The sequence below is a fragment of the Xiphophorus hellerii genome, chromosome 23 (genome assembly GCF_003331165.1).
Source record: "Xiphophorus hellerii strain 12219 chromosome 23, Xiphophorus_hellerii-4.1, whole genome shotgun sequence".
In the NCBI taxonomy this organism is placed as follows: domain Eukaryota; kingdom Metazoa; phylum Chordata; class Actinopteri; order Cyprinodontiformes; family Poeciliidae; genus Xiphophorus; species Xiphophorus hellerii.
In genome coordinates, this window is record NC_045694.1 from 24,576,656 (window position 1) to 24,593,718 (window position 17,063).

A 17,063-nucleotide genomic window follows, 5' to 3' on the forward strand; every position below is an offset into this window, starting at 1 on the left:
TCCACAACTTGCAGGATTTTTTAGTTTTTTACAAACTTGGTGCAATTTGACATTTAACTACTAAAAATAGACTAACTGGCAGTAACTTTGCATAGTGTCGCTTCAAAGTATCAGCACTATCCCTTAAAGTTAATGCTGTTGAAATATGTGTTACAATAAGCAGCGGACTGCAGAGCTAGCTTCCTGAGAAGCTAGCTCTGCTAATTAACCAATCAGAATCAGCTGCGAGAAGTGTTAATCTATAAAAAGCAGAGCAGCTAACAGATAATATTTAGAGCAATAAGTATTCAAAAACTACAAATAGATGCATCAGGTTTATGTTCTATATTTTTACTCAAGACTTTATTAAACTACAAATGACAATAAATGTTACATTATTAGAACTGTAATATGTTACACAGGACAAATTGTTGCATTAATAATCCTTGTGTAGATACAGCAGTATCATGGTCCTTTTGCTTGTAGCTTTTATTGTGTGTGAATCTTAAACTTAAGTTTATATTATAGCAATAGTTCATACACAGAAGTGAGTGAAACGAAGTAGTGTTTATTTAGCTAGAACACATAAGAAGAGATTTTCTTTTCAGTTAACTGAACTGGTGGTAGGACAAAAGATGAAGAGGTCTGATTTCTGCTGAGTAATTTTTCAACTTATTTATTATAATTTTTTGTTGCTTGACACTTCCATCTTCCCCAGCTTTTCCAGTGTGCAACAACACAATTTTGAATCAATAAGCAGACTGGATAAAATCTTTTTCACGGTGCACATACCTCCCAGTCGAGAACGGAGGCTTGCCACTGGGCGATTTTGTCGATGTTCTCCAACCGCCTCTTCCTCTCATTGATCTGCTGAGTGACGTTCCGCATTACGGCCAAAGCAGCTGCCACGTATCGATAGTCGCTACAGACACAAGGCATGCGTAATTACTCGGGAGTGTTACGGGGCGAAGTTATAGCTCTTGGAGTTTGTCCACTCAAAGACATATTACGCTGCATTTGAGCCAGAGGCAGCGGTAATAAACTCCAGTGAGTGAGTGGGGTAAGTCCGCTGAAATACAGTGAAATTAACACACAGCTATTTAATTTTATTCAGCCGTCTCTTTATTCACAGTAAGGTCTGACAGCATCTATGCAAACTGAGCTGGATTTATCCCTCCGGCTAAGATGCGCTACGGATCCAATCCTCACTTCGCAAGATAACGTGTGTGTGCGTGTGCGTGTGTGTGTGCGTTTGTGCCCCAGTGTTGTGTGAACAAGTGAGACAGACACAGGCCTATATCTGGCAGATTCTCCACAGCTCTCAAACAGTGAAACACTGTGATCTGGCAGGCTTTTCTGGCAGAGCTGGCACCTGTCCCTCTCTGGCTGAGAATGCTTGGTTTGTGAATGACCTGGAGCTGGCGGAGACACGCTGAATTAGTTGCACAGGGTTTCTGTGGGCTCACATGGATGAGTTTGCACATCTGGGAGCTCACATCATGCATTCTGGGAGGGCTTGAGGGTGCATGTGCAAATGTTTACATTGCCCACACCGGCTCCTGCACTGAGCATGTAGTTTGTGAAAATTGTAGCACGTAGCAAAGGAATCTGTTAATATTTACAGTTTGGGTTGCAAAAATCGCTCCTGGAAAGTGCCATCAAAACAAAACGTGGAGTGTGACTTTCAAGTCAAGATGCATACTGTTGACTCTGCATCTGCTTCAGCACAAGCAAGGAGAATTACCGCCTTGGTGGAATGAACTCAACATCTGCGGTAGGAGTATCTCAGAACACAACAGCGCATCAGTACAGCTTCTAAAGCTATGGAATAACTCAAAAGTGGACAGTACCTGTGGTCTTGTGCTGTGTATTTGAGAAGTTCGGCCAACTGTAGGGGATATTTGCAGATTTTCTGGACAGGGGTGAGCAAGAAGCCGTCTATAGCGATGTCAATCATTTGCTGGAGAAGACGACAAGCCTCAAAGAAGTGCTGATACCTGCCATCCCTCATCAGTTTGCTTAACTCCATGCAGGCATCCAAGTGGTTGTTGCAGTATTCTGAATAGATCCAGAATCCATCTTGCTGCAATGTAAAGAAAGTGAGAGTCATCGTCAGAGGAAATGAGACGGTAAGAACAATTAAGCAGACAGCCGGACTGCCAATATCTACAAGATGGTGGCTGTGGCGTCTAGATCTTTAATTTAAGGATAACAAAATTTTTAGCTTTAACTGTCTGATGGTTCCCTCAATTTTAATGTTACATTAAGATCCTGAGATAGTTTAGCTCTACTGTAGTTTATGCATCTAGAAATCCGATGGAAATGGATTATTTTTTGCTGGACCATCCCTGATCGACAATCGTCTGGTCAGAAACTGAAAGTCTAATCTTATTTCTTTGTTAATATACCATCTGTAAGATTTAACATGTTGCACTGACTGCAACACTCTTCAGTGTGGACACTGTTACTGAGGAAGGAAGCCATTTGCTATTTTCACAATTAGTGAAGTCAGAGGAAGCACAAAAGCAGCAAGAAAGGAAGCAGTACTTTCTACAGAGGTTGTTACTGTAAAACAAATAACACAAAGATGATCATAATTTAGCTCTGCTGCTCAGTTTCACCCTTTTGAGTAGTTAAGGGCTTGTGCTAGCGATGGTAATAACATCAATCATCCCAATAGCTAATATAAAATGCCAAGGAGAGTTGTCTTTAATGTCAATGTTGTAATTATTATGCCTTTGTTTTAAAGTAGCAGTAAAATCCTGTTTAACTGCAGTACTGTGTAGCACAACAGCTCTCTCACAATGATGCTGCTCCCAAATGACAGAAAGGTCTCCTGAAGCTGAACGTATAACATCGAACCAAGCCCAGAAGTCTGGCCTGCAGAACTTTTTTACCTCAGTTGAGGAGCCTGTTTTCTGCAGTTTCTATTTTAAACTGCGGACGTCACTCTAAATTAAATCTGCATGTATCCAGCAACTCATAGACAAAGAATAAAAATAAAATAAATAAAGAGGAGAGCATTCCCGGCATAAACTGAACTTCAAAGTTTTACTGTACTATTTTTAGAAGACGATGTAACATTTTGGAAAAATTATTCCCTCTGTGTTCATAAACCAGCTGCTCTTTTGGTATGGTCAGCGCCGCTCGTTGACTGATATAGGAATTTACACGACAGGCTAAAACGACAGGACAGAAGGACATGAAGGGAAGGCATAAACCAAGCATGAAGCCTTTGGATTATTACAATAAATGAACAACTTTACAATATTACATACAAACGTTTTCCTCTCAATTATTAACCTCTGATTGTTGTTTTTGCCGTGATGTGGTTGAGATAAATTGCTATCTTGTAATTTGGTACACATTACAGTCACTACATGTGTAGAAAAAAAAGTTTTAAAAAAAGGATAATGATTCATAATTGTTAATGCAAGGCAGTTATAGAATATGCTGCAAGATGTTTTGTGATGCAAAGGGTCTGTATTTTTGGTAATCAGACAGAAAATGTGGGGGAAAAAAACATCCAGCAAAGGGTGTCAAGGTCAGGGTCAAACCCCAGACAGCGAGCTGCTGCGCTCTTATCACTGAATTTGTAGATTTTTAGAAGCAGCTCTGTAATGTTGGATTGTTTTTATTAAAAAAATACCTCCTAAAATATACTCCAGAAACTATTAAAACAGTTAAATATTCTAGTGATGCACCGATAAGAAAATTTGGGGCAAAATTGATATCCAGTATTAATAATAATCCCCTCACAGTCCTGTGCTGCATCATCATTACTGTCACATACAACACATGCCCTGCCTCTCCTGAGACACAAATGGCAACAAGATGGAAATAAAAATCAGTTGTTAATGTCGACCCAGGTTTACTCATTGGACTGATACAGTATGCTAAAAAATGACTAAAATCAGCCAACACAGATGCTTATGCAAACATATCATGCCAACCCTCAACTTATATAGAAAGGAGAAGAATTGTTGCTATTAATCAGAAACTATAATCAGCTAAAATTTGCAACAGAAAGTTTTTCGAAAAACGTACAAAACCTCCTCCTTTTAAGCGTGAACAAAAAAAAAGAAAATACTTACGTGTTCTAAAAAGCACGGCCCGATTTCAGAGAGGTGCGGTTCCTCTGTGTTGTACTGTTTCTCCAGATCTCTAACAAAGCCCATCTGGAAGCGGTAGATGTCCTCTATGTTTCCAAAAATGACCTTGAGCTGGTCGTCATTGAACATGTCCACACGCTTCCTACACTGGCGCAAGTAACCCTGCAAAAATAATAAAAACGATGATAAAAAAAGAAAAGAAAAAGAAAACAAAATAGGATAACACTTTTAAAAAACGAGTTTCACATATTTCTTACTCAAAATTGCGTGAAGGGATTGTGACATGGCTGCTAGTATTTAATTAAAGGTCATGATGCTTTAACATTTAGTGAAAATATCAAGTTGTCAACTTGTCCAAATAATCACAGTCAGATTTCATGTCTCTGTATTAAGTAAGTGGGCTTTTGAAACTGGGACACCCCTCCACATAACAACCTTTATGCAGAGTGGTTCAACTAGCATGAGGTGCAGAGGTGAGAAGGTGAAATTTATGCTTTGCTGCAACTATTTTTAAACATTACGCTTCATGCACAGAACAAGCAAAGGGCATACAGAGGATTAGGCCCAGATGATTAGATAAGCCAGAAATGTGCCTGAGAAACCACCCCAAGTCAAAGTGGTCTATTTATCTGCTTTATCTGGTCTGGAGCTGCTGATGCTGTGCACACATGCAAAGGCTGACGCTGGCTCTTTAAGAAGACAAGAATTCAAACCAGAACCAACTTGTGTTTACCTGAGTCTATTGTACTGTAAACTATAGTTTTTGTTAATCAAATAACAATCAAGAGAAAAACAAGAGGGATTTACTTAAAGCTACAAGGTGGTTTTTTTCTGTAAAATCAATCGCACACTCACTCTAGATATGGCTTGTGTCATGGTCGTTTTCTGTTTGTTGTGCCACTTTGCTGTAAAACATTATTTATCGAGATAAAATCTAAAAAGCAAGCTTCCACAAACACATGCTTCTGCTGACATCACCTAAGGAATGAGGCAGCTAATCTAATTTCTTTTGAAGACATACATTTTTCCCTTGCCTTATGGGAAAAGGCTGCAATAAAACACACTGTTTGTGAAGAGGAACTCTACGTCAAGATCTACTAAAAGTCACTTTTGTGCCATAGCTTTTATTAATGTGGCCGAACAGCAAGAATCTTTTGCCTCTAGTGATGTCATCGTCCAAAATAAATGCATCAGAATTGGTTGGGTTTTTTCTTCAGCATGCTACTTATGAACCGTATTGTGAGATACACTCACTCTTTATTTTCTAGATTCACATACTTCAGTAAAAAAAAACAACAAAAAAAACCCAAGTATCTAGTATTTTTAAATTATGCGACTGGCTGATTAGGAATGTGGTTCAATTTTAAGTTTTTAATCAGATTTTGATTAAAAATCAAATCTGAGATTTTTCTGAGAAGCACTCAGGGAAGGGCTTCTTAAAGAAATAAGATTGCGCAGAACTAGGCTGAATTTTATTAAGCGCGAAATTCAACTTCAAACCTCAGCATAACTAACAAGATGCATTTGTTATAGACAGCCAAAACTATAGAGTGGTCTCACATGCTTCTGACAAGAGGAGTCTTAGCTCTGGGCTGTTTTTTAATCCAAAGAAAAAATATGATTAAACCAGATACAAGTGTGAATGTGGGAGTGGGACTGATTCTTAATAGATCCTTGTGTAGCATAACATCTCACAGCTGCTTTTGTTTATTCCGCTTCTTGCAATTTTACTACCTCCCCTGCTCATCCTAGTACTATTAGGAAATGGTACGGAGCGCTAGTGTTTCTGTTGCTGGACATGTTTCAGTACCTCACAGATGTCCTTGAGGTGTTTAATGTAGTGTCTCTCTGTGCTCATGATCTCATTGATGACGTTCGCCCTCATTTGGTCTCGGTTTTGAAGGGGGGAGCCCAGACACAGGCAGTCATTGGTCGGATCTAGGTGCCCGTTCTGCACCTCGCTGGTCCCCTCGGCCGGCTCTGCAGCACCGTCCTCCTGGTTCACCCACAGCTGAGGACAAACACGTTCACACACAGTGCCACTCCGTAAGAGCTCGTATGAGCACTCTTTGGTTTCATGCACAGATCTGATGGAAACGGTTTCACTGACCATATTTATGCAGCAAACTCCACACCTATTAGCACCACAAGATGTGTAAAAGGCCTTCAGATGAATTCAAACTTTACTGCAGTAGCATAATCTCACATAAAAAAAGAAAAAACATTTTTCCGATGAAAAGATGTGTAACACAGTTATTGGCATTGATTCTGTTAGTATTTTGCGAATGGGACAGCACCTACTCCTCTCTAGTTACATTTAGCAAGGTTGGGGCATCCAGAGAGATGGATCTTTGACCATTCCTATTTGTACAGTTTCACTAGAGTCCGATCACCCAGAGTCCTGGATCCTCACTAATGCTCACTTCTCTTCAGCTCAACCTCCCAGGTTTTCTGCAGGATTTAAGGTTTGGGCATAAAGATACCCTTGAAAGAAGGTTGATTTTGTGTCTGATGAACCTTTTGTGTTAATTTGTCATTCAGTTTTGCATAATTTTCTTACTTAAAGACTCAATGTCAACACATATTCAATGTTCTGGGTGACTACATACAATTTTATTCAAAATCTCCTACTACCCAGGCTCTTTGGAATACAAAAAGGCCCACAAGATCACAGACTCTCTACCATACTTAACAATGAAAGTATGTTGCAATCTTGTATTCGTTCTTTGTTTCACGCCAAATCCAGCAGGGGTGGTTGTTGTAAAAATGCTCAATCTTAGTCTAACCAAAGCACCTGACTTTAGCTAAAGTCCAGGTAAAGTTTATGTTTTCTTTAATTTGTAATGGTATGACGGAAAAAGGCTATTTTTCTTGAACGCCTATCAACCAACAGGTTAGCAGGTAAGCATTTAATTAAGCCACTCTTGGCTACACTTTATTTTTTTATAATTTAGCTTTGGAGATTCATTAAAAGTACGCTGGTTAACTTAAAAAGTAATTAATAACTACATGCATGTTATTTCTAGGAAGAACAGTTTTCGAGATTAAGTAAGTTTATTCAATTTTGAATTCAATTTATTATTTTTTTTGCAATTTGAGATTATGTTACTGCATTAAAAAAGGTGAACTTTATCAAATACTTTTTACCCAGTTTTACCAATGGCTCCAGTAAGTGTGGAGGACACTGTATGATCAGCATAATCATTATTATTAATGCGTGTGAGTATCACAAAACTGCAGTAATTTACATTCACACATTTGCTAAACATGTATCAGTCACTCTTCAGCATGAATGCACACCTACACACACACCCACAGACACACAACATATATATATACACACTATTTAAATTACTTTTAGAGAGTTTCACAAAGTTTGCACAATAAATAAGTTTTGGGTTAGCATCTCAAAAAAAGTTCCGGACATACTGCCAATCATACTTCAGTCCTGCAAGATACTTATAATACTGTCTTTATTGAAGCTGTGCACACCATTTCCTGACAAAACTCATGCAGCCTCCAACTCGCACTTCACAGACAGATCCACATGTAAAGCTTATTCCAGTGTTTCACTGAAGGGGCCAAGTGAGCATGGTTTGATTTGCCCAGCAGCCAACACCTGATGACACACAGTTTGCCAAGAGTACATCAAAGAACCGACGTCTAGAATGCCAAACACAAAATGGGAAATGTAGCGCCACAGACAAGCAGAGTGACAGGTGGTTGAGCACTGACGAGAACTGGTGGTGCAGCAGTACGACTGAAAAGTAGTCAGAGTCAATAGTAAAAAAAGTACTGAGGGAAAATCGTCATATTTGATGTAAATACGTGTTAAAAAATGTCATCCTGAAATGACATTCTTTCACATGAATATGTGAGAATTTTACTCTAGGCCAGTAAGAGGGCATTTCACACAGTCTTTACTTTTGACTCATCGGTAGCACCTCTCTGTTGACCCCGTTGAGGAATGATGTGATAACGCCATGGGTACATTAATGTCTGGTAATGTTAAGGGAACGTTGCGTGGACAGACTGGAGCGGGCAGGCTGGATGGGTTGATGGAAGCTGGGGGGGAAAAAAAAAAACGCACCTTTGACGTGGTGTTTTGGAACCGTGGAGTTGCTATGGGGTTGATATAGAAAACCTGTTTTGTTTGGGGCTGAGGAGGATGGGGTTCCACCTTGGAGAGAGAGAATGACAGAACAGAGAGATACTGTTTGGTTGACAGTGACTCAGCCTGTCTTTCCTGCCCTCTCAGGAGTGAATATGGAAGGGTGGACAGGTGGGAATGGCCATGAGAAGAGTCTGGAGGGGAGGTGATCTACAGTGGAAGGACTCCAGCTACGGTACAGCTGCTACCTTACTTATATACTCCAACTTCACTGGGTTAAATATTGCCTACATGAACATCTAAAGATATGTAGTGCTTTGGCTTACAAAAGTATTCAACCACATTGTGAAATTTTGTAACGTACAACCACAAACTTCAACGTGTTTAAATAGAATTTAATATGTTAGATCAACTCAAAGATTCAGCAATACATTGGGGTTCAAGCTCTATCCTAGGTCACTGTTCAGCTGGAAGATGAGCCTCCATCCCGTCTCCAGTCTTCCACAGTCTCTAGCAGTCTTTTTTCTAGACTCGCCCCATGTGTAGCTATGTCCATCTTCCCATCAACTCTGAAATGCCTCTCTTCCTACACCGAAGAAAATGATCCGCACAGGGTGATGCTGCTACCACAACGTCTCAGAGGAAAGACGTGTGTGATGCTAGTTTGACCCCAGATAATATGCTCTACAAATATGCCAAAAGTTTTGGTGTTTTCTGGGGCTGTGTCTCCTACTAAGTTGTTGTAAACGTTCTACAGGAACTTTCAACTTTCTTTTAACAGTGGCTGCTTCATTATTGCCACTCTTCATAAAGACCAGATTTATACATTTATTTATATTTGTACAGCTAATAGCAGAATCATATTATTTAAGTTGAGCTATAGATCTCTGCATCTCCAGAGTTACCCTGTGCCTCTTTGCTGCTTCTCTGAATTATGCTCCCCCTTTCTATCTGAGATGATGGACTGAAACATGTTCTACCTGACCTGTCTGCTGTGATCCAGGGATTTTTGGTTTTTTTACTCCTCCAGGGGGTCTTTTGTGGGCTCTAGGGTCCCTTATATGAAAGTAGACTGACAAGAAAGGGGGAAGAAGAGGGGAGAAGACATGCGGCAAATATCGTCGGGTCCGGGAGTCGAACCCGCGACGGCCGCGTCGAGGACTCAAGGCCTCCAAACATGGGTCGCGCTAACCACTACGCCACCACGGCACGCCCCGATCCAGAGTATTCTTGATGGTGTTTATTCTGTTTACTAAACAGCTCAGATTAATAAATTACACACAGAAGGGCTTGATTTATTTATAAAGCAACTTCAAGTGGTTGCAAAAAATTCCATTTAAGAGCATCAGAGTAAAGAGAACTGAATATAAAGGCTCGTGATATTTTTTTTAATTTTTCTAGTACAAAATTTAAAAAATTTAAAAAATTCTTCTGCTATACCATTTGCACAACGCATTTATGTTTATTAAGGTTTGTGGTTGTAAAAGACCAAATTTTGAAAAGTTTGCTATGAAAAAAAAAATATTTAAAAAATTTATTTCAAAATAAGTTTATAAGATTAGGTTCTGTGTTAATCTTAATTTGAAAGCAGCACAAATTTTTTAATTTCTCTATCAAAGTTTTGTTAGTTGCAAAATGGACCAAGTCTTTCCTCTGTCTGGCTACATGCCTTTCAAATTAGCTAGGAAAGTTTCGAAGCTTAACAAGGAAACGTGTAAACCACAATTATTTTGTCAATTTTAAATTATACACTTCTCAGCCATAACATTATGACCACCTGCTTAACATTGTGTTCATCCTCCTTTTGTCACCAAAGCAACTCTGGCCAATCTAAACACTGACGAAAAACAGTGTTTAGATAATAATCGGTGTTGATTATTATCCATGCACCCTGTGGAGAGTTGAGGTGTCTTTTTAGACATGTTTCTTACAAAATACATTTCCTTAATATCTAGCTAGTGTAAGCTGCTTGTCCCGGTTTTTATGTGGCAAATAGTTTTGTGTTTCAATATCCATCAGGGCTTAGAGCATTAAAAAACATCTATATCATGCCAGGCTGCTTGTTTTCATGCCACAGACACATTACTTCATCACAATGTTTTGGCTGTAAGGTGTTAACTGACACCAATTAAAATCCTAGATAGTTGCAAACAAAAAAATACAAGTGCAGATGTTGGCACCAGACTAATCTGAAACAGTCTAATAGGGAGTGCAAGATGTTAGAATTATCACAATATTGGCTCCTGGAAAATTAATTTCATTAAGGACAGGAGTTGAAGGTGAAAGTCAAATAAACGAGAACCTCATTAGCATCTTTGTTTTACTCTTTTTGGATACAAAGATGCTTAGCTAACTGTTCTCTCGTCTCCTGGGCAATTTGTATTCTTAAAATAAATTAATTCAAAACTCTGTGTGCATTTAATTAAATATGTTTGACGTGACCGTGCGATTGTGCGTTTATCCCTTCCACTCTGTATGCCGACGTGCTCACTGTTTCTGTGAGTATGAGCATGTCTGCCGGGTCAAAGGTTCACCGACAGCCACAGCTGCCTCCAACTCACCCGTACAAAGCTGGCAGGGAACCATCCTTCCTCCTCATCAATCTGGCCCCACCACCAGTCCTTGTTGGAAGCGTCCAGCACCTTTATGACGTCGCCGGCCTTAAACGCCAGCTCCCGATCCGCCATGGTCACGTGGTCCCATACCGCCTCAGCGTTGACAACTGAGCCTCCACTTATCAACTAGAGGAGAAAGACAGGGGATCTGCTTTGTTTTATTCTAATTACGTAAAAATACTGCTGCGCAGCAACAGAACACGGCTAAACAAAAATCCATCAATAAAATGCACATTTTAAGCAGCACAGAAATCAAACTAATTTTAAAACAGTAGTACGCCTCATTTCGGCCTCAACCTGTGAAGCCTTTTAGTTAAAACCCTTAGATTACTAATTGATGCACAACTAAATGGAGGAATCCAGTGACAGTACAGGGATTGCAATGCAAATACGACAACACAACAGTATTCAAGGTGCAACAAAAGAAACACACAAAAAGGGCATAAATGGAGAAACAACACCGTTCAGAGGCAACATACCCGTCTCTACATGGGGCTGTAATTGGCTCATTATGACATTGTAATAATTACAGGTGTTAATGTAATATAACAACTAAGAAGCAGAACAACATGAAGAGATAACCTTCCATGCTTCCACCAGGGTCGTGTTGATTTGTCTGCAAAACAGTCTTCAGCAATCACGGACCAGTGACTCGTCAGCTTCTATGTATTGATTACCAAATCATGAATAAATAATGTGTACATCTTGTCGTAGCATAAATAAACAGTAGCAGCGCACAGCTGTGTGCAGAGCCTGGAGCAGAGCAAGATATAACAAAGTGCTTCACAAAATCATTCATCCTCATTTGTTCGCCTCTTGAATTTTTTCATACCCTGTCATGTTACAACCACAAAGTTGAACTGATTTCGATGAGTTTTTGTGCCATAAGACACTCAAAAGGCCACACATAATTGTAAACTGGAAGAAAAATTCGGCATAGTTTTTAAATATTTTTACAGATAGTATATAAAGTGACATCATAAACTGATTGACTTTGGGTACGGTGTGTTTTGTGGTAGCTGTGTGTCACACATTGCATTTTGAATATATGCCTAACAGTTCTTTTATAGTCTCATCTGACCAAAGAGCCCTCTTTCAAATGTTTGCTGCCTGCCCTACAAGGCTTGTGGAAAACTGCAAACTGAACTTCTTTTGACTTTCTCTTGACTATAATTTTCCCCTTGACTAGCAGTAAATGGATTCTCTAACCTCAGCTGTGAATTTCTGCAGTTTTTCCACCAAAGCAGGTCAAAGTTTGAAGTATCTCTTACTGAAATCCTGCTAACCTCCTCGGTCATCGTGATGCTGCTTGTTCCTTAACATTCCCTAACACACCTCTCATACCTTTACAGAAAACCTGTACTTAACAACAGGTGCCAGAGTAAGTCTAGTCAAGTTTATTAGTTTAGCACATTTCACCAACAAGGCAGTTCGAAGTGCTTTACATGACAAATGAGGCTGGGCACTAAGGCACTACTTACTGTGGGTCGATCACACAAAATTCCTATAAAATACAATGCTGTGTGGTTATAACAGGGTTCGCCTTAACCAAATATCTTCCATCTTTGATTGAGTCTTTTAAATGGTGACAGAAAAATCCACTATTTTGACAGATTACACACAACTGACCAAATGGTCAGTGACCAGAGTGTCATCTCTGGTCTGGACGCTGTCTGAGTGCTGATGGCGACGCGCTGAAGGGTTTTAGACAAGAGGCGTTGGAGTGGTTCTTTGGAGTGGTTCCTTCAGTTCTCCCACTGAAGTAAATGTTTTGGGGCATCAGGTAATGTTCAAACAGTCTTGTCGAACATCTGACCACTTCCATTGGTGAAATGTTCCCTGATTTCAAAACTCTCACTGCAGAGAAAATGGTAAATGTAATTGATGTCATTGTCAAATGTATTTGATTGATGACATGATGTAGATTATTTGTTCAGCTTGTTAAATAACAATTAAACAGAATGAAAATTAAATGCAAATGCCAATATCATTTTAAAAATTGATGGGTAAAAATACAGGATTTTTTTTGACACCGCTACTCAAAATGATGGACAACGTAAAAATCTAGCATGACCTCTGAGTTTTAATGTGATAAAATATAAGGTACAAATACTTTTGCTGGACATTTAAAAAATATCAGGTAAATATCAGAGTAAGAACACTGAACCCAGTAGGGTGATGAGTATTCGTTAGGGGACCTGAAGAAGCTAAATGTTTTTCTTATTAAAGGAAGAATAGGCAGCAGATAGTGTTCTGAAGGCAGAACCGGACCTGACATCATCAGTCTACGGCCTCGCCATCCATCACGCTGACTAGTCAGCTTTCTTGCCTTGACAACTAGACGTCCATGCATATTTGCACATGTAGAGCCACACTTCTCTCTTTGTATACGCTAGCCCTGTGAGTCGTTTCTAAAATTGTTCTCCCTGCAGTAGTGTTCATCAGCATTCTCCAGTTCGGAGCTAACCATGCATCCATTCCCTCGGGCTGTGGGCAGAGTAGCCAGGGCTAACCGAGCCTGACAGGCGATGCTTGAGCTCCAGGTAAGGAGTTATTAAAGGCCTGGAGACGACTGTGTCCCATGGATGGGTATGAATTTTTCTATATTCATTTCAGGCACCGTGTTTTCTTTTTTTTTTTAATCAAAGAAGCTCTATTTCCTTTTATGATTTAGTTTCATATCTCTAGTACAAAAAAAACCAAACTTCGCCATGAGCTCTCAGGCTTCACAGAACCTTCAACCCGTACAGCTGCAGGGGATATAAGCCAATCAGGGCAGAGGAGTAAACACAAGAGGAGGCATCCACGCCTGCAAGGCAAGGAATGGGTGTCGTCATGGTGACAGATGAGGATGCTTCACTGATGCTGACAAAGATGATGGGATGAGGCAAGGACACTTCAGGAAGTGCCAGAATATTTCCAAATGTGGGGAGTGAGCGAGCTGTCACAAACAAAGAGTGAGCGCTGAGCAAGCGTGCAATCATTCTGTTGTTCAGTTTTACACGCTCGCAAACCTGCCGCACTTCAGTGCAAAGCTCGGTGACGTCTGATGTCAAGCTTCAGAAAACTGTTGACATCGAGCAGGTAGGTGTAGCACCTACTTTAAAGTTGGCTTAAGACACCTTTGGACAGATGTATACAATTGATCAGGCATGGCATGTTACTCTCAGGAATGATAACCTTAATCAAAATGTAAACTTCTTGCTTTTCTAAGGGTCTCAACAGGCAGATTGCAGCAACAAGCTGTGGCCACTCTGATACTTCGTCCTGTCGTTGGGACTGTAAAATCTACGTGCCTTAAAAAAAAAAATTGCAACTTTGAAACCAAAACCAAAAGCCTGTTGTACATTGATACCTACAACAGATCAGATTTGCATTCAAGTCAGTCTTGCCTCCTGCGCTTCCACTGCCACTTCATTTCCAACTCCATTCAGCACAAGCACAATCCCTCCAGTCCCTACCAATGGACAGGAACACAGAAAGAGAAAGTGAGGCAGAGCGTTTACTGCTGAGACCCCCGACCCCATCCCACCTCACTCTCCTTTGCGTCTTCCCTTGATCTTCCAAATGAGCCCTGCACTCTCCAATATATTGCATCCCTTTCCCCTTCTCATGTCTGAATAAATTAAAAGCCTTACATAATCAATCATCCCCAATCCTCTAGAACACCCCCATACCTAGCCCTAGCTTGATTATTTGGCATACGGTAAACACAAAGATAAAGCCATGCTCATTATTGCCAGTTTGTCTATCTGTTCTTGCTGTTAAAGAAGCAACATCAAACATCAGCGAGCCTATAATCACTCTTTAAACTGCAAATCTTCTATTTAGGTCAATGCAAATAAATGCAGAGAAATCTGTTCCCATACGTAGAAGCATATGACAATGCTTTCTGTTTTTTTTAAGGCTGGCAAATGTGCTGGAATAAAAAGCTGATTCATTTTCTTGTATCATCTTTGCAGCTCAACACATCAGCATTCACCGCACTGGCAGACCCACTGCATTCCAACATCACTCTGTCTCCATCCACAGCACAGCTGCACCAAAACACCTATAGCATCCCCGAGCAGACGCACGCATGCCTCAATGTTCAACCTTTACCATGTTGGTGACATGCAGCTGTTCGGCGAGCGTATGCATGGAGAAGTCCGGCTCATTCAAATCATCGTAACTGAATCCCTTTAGGAAGCAGTCGAGGCGACAAGCGGTCCTCTTTAGATGTCAAGTAACAAGACGACGTTATCCCTGAAAGAGGCTTCTCTACCCCGATGCACCGAGTGAGTATCGCAGTCCGTCCTCCCTGTGTCTGCCAGCCCTCTTATGTAATACACTTATTCCCCGAGTCTGGGAGCCAATCAAAGATGCTCTCCTCAGAACTGGTGAGAAACACACGCACATCCTCGCACAAAACGCTCGTCTCACTCACTCACTCACTCTCACACCATCTGCACATCCACACTTCTGGCTGCACTGCACACAACCCGGCATGGCTCCATCTAAAGGTACCTGCCCTGGAGGAGTTACACATTCAGTAAGGAACAACGGAGAGTGCCCAATCAAAACCAGCAGTCAGATGCTACTTGTCATGCTAACATGTGAACACATCTGTAATTAGGAAAGGTATCAGCGGTAGCCACAACACCTGCAGTTGATGTTATGATCTTGTCTCTTCTGAATATTTTCTTTTTATACAAGTAATTGTTTTGGGCCCTGTGAGGTCACAGCTAAGGAGGATGTTTATGTGATCTGCCACAGGGATGACAACTCCTGCCCACATGCTCTGGCATGTGATGAAGGCGTCGCTAGCAAACCTCTCCCTTTATGCATACAACCTGATGGGCTGATGGTTAGCGGAGAGCAATGGCCTCAAAACTGAAGGTTTCATGGGCCTAAAGATAGTTTTCTATTTGTTGAAGTAAACATTTTAATAAATTTGCAGACAAATTTATTAAAATGTCTGCAATTTTAATAAATGTAAAATTGCTGATAACACTTTGCTTATAACAAAAGACTGATAACACTTTTGTGTTTGCGACTGATATTTATGCCCAGTCCTTCTAATTCTTCTGAAACACAAATGCAGAACTGCTCCCAAAACAGCTTTCTCCACTGACGTTCACATTTTTATGAGGCAAGATGGGAAATCCACTTATATCAATGTGCGTTTATGTCAATTAAGACCAGGCTGTTTGCACAATCCAGATCACATAAAAATACCCTCTGCTGAAAACTGGTGGTAATTTTGCCACAGAAGATATAAAATGAAACACTTTGTGAATGTTTTCTGTATTTACTAAGTGAAATAAACTAAATGTAGTCATACATGTGTTCATTTTGTTCTCATATAACTAAAAGTTAACAAAGTATACATTTTCATAAATTACATTGAGCAATTTAATAAACTGATCCTTTCCTGCTAATATTTGTTTTTTAATCAAATGAAACACTTAACGTGATGCATTTGTCATCATTTATTGGTTTAAAGTTACAATTTTGAGGAATCCCTTCTTAAGTCAGGAGTTTTCTGTTAGCTAAAATAATTTCATAAGTTGAAACTATTCTCTTGATCTTTTGGATAACCTTGCAAATGTTGCGTGGGTGTATAAACAGTGGGATACTGTGACCTTAAGCAAAAATAGGTGCAAATTGCTCCCATCTGAATTTGACAGCCATGTTTGCATCTGCATGCATATAGTGCACTCTGCCTTGTGAATGTGGTGTATAAATAAAGCAAATGTATGCAATTGACTTAAAAGTATAAGCCATTGCACTGAGTTGTAAATCCCCTCCCACAAACGTTTCCAAACACAGCTTGGTGTTTCATTTGTTAGATTTCCATGCAGATATTCAAAACATAACCACTTTAAAAGCACTGCTGCTAACCTAACCCTCAACTCCAGGCCCATCAGAAGTAACAGCAGCAAACTTTCAGCATCATCTATACGCTTTCTTCTTTGCTTTTGGTTTATCTCAATAAGAGTGCAACATCACCACATAAAGTCTTGGCATAGTTATTGAAAGCTTTCAGTAAATTTTATAGACGAATAAAGCTATCTTGAGATGTGTTTATTAAGGATAAACAATGATTGTTTTAAAAAATTAAACCTGTGAGTTGATGTGCCTACCTTTCAAGGAAAAAATAATTTACATGTGTCAAAGAAACTTGAGTTGGTAAGGCACTAAACTGGGCTTCAGCCCCAGGGGGACATTACCTTCTAAATGCAGCCCTGCATACAACACTTACCA

The 17,063-nt window shown here is 40.0% G+C and overlaps 1 protein-coding gene across 10 annotated transcripts in view; it reads right to left on the reverse strand.

Annotated features, from left to right (window-relative positions):
- Window positions 1-17,063, reverse strand: part of arhgef9a (Cdc42 guanine nucleotide exchange factor (GEF) 9a) — a 62,928-nt gene that overhangs the window by 18,259 nt on the left and 27,606 nt on the right. For 8 of the 10 annotated variants that reach the window (XM_032554690.1, XM_032554692.1, XM_032554686.1 and 5 more), the window contains 6 exons: window positions 10,764-10,943; window positions 8,182-8,271; window positions 5,902-6,102; window positions 4,074-4,253; window positions 1,830-2,062; window positions 772-901 (listed from right to left, as the gene is read on the reverse strand). In XM_032554690.1, the coding sequence (XP_032410581.1) occupies window positions 772-901; window positions 1,830-2,062; window positions 4,074-4,253; window positions 5,902-6,102; window positions 8,182-8,271; window positions 10,764-10,943 (1,014 nt within the window). Of the gene's footprint in view, window positions 1-771; window positions 902-1,829; window positions 2,063-4,073; window positions 4,254-5,901; window positions 6,103-8,181; window positions 8,272-10,763; window positions 10,944-14,918; window positions 15,116-17,063 lie in introns of those variants that run through there. The other 2 variants (XM_032554694.1, XM_032554687.1) reach the window with 2 other exon arrangements.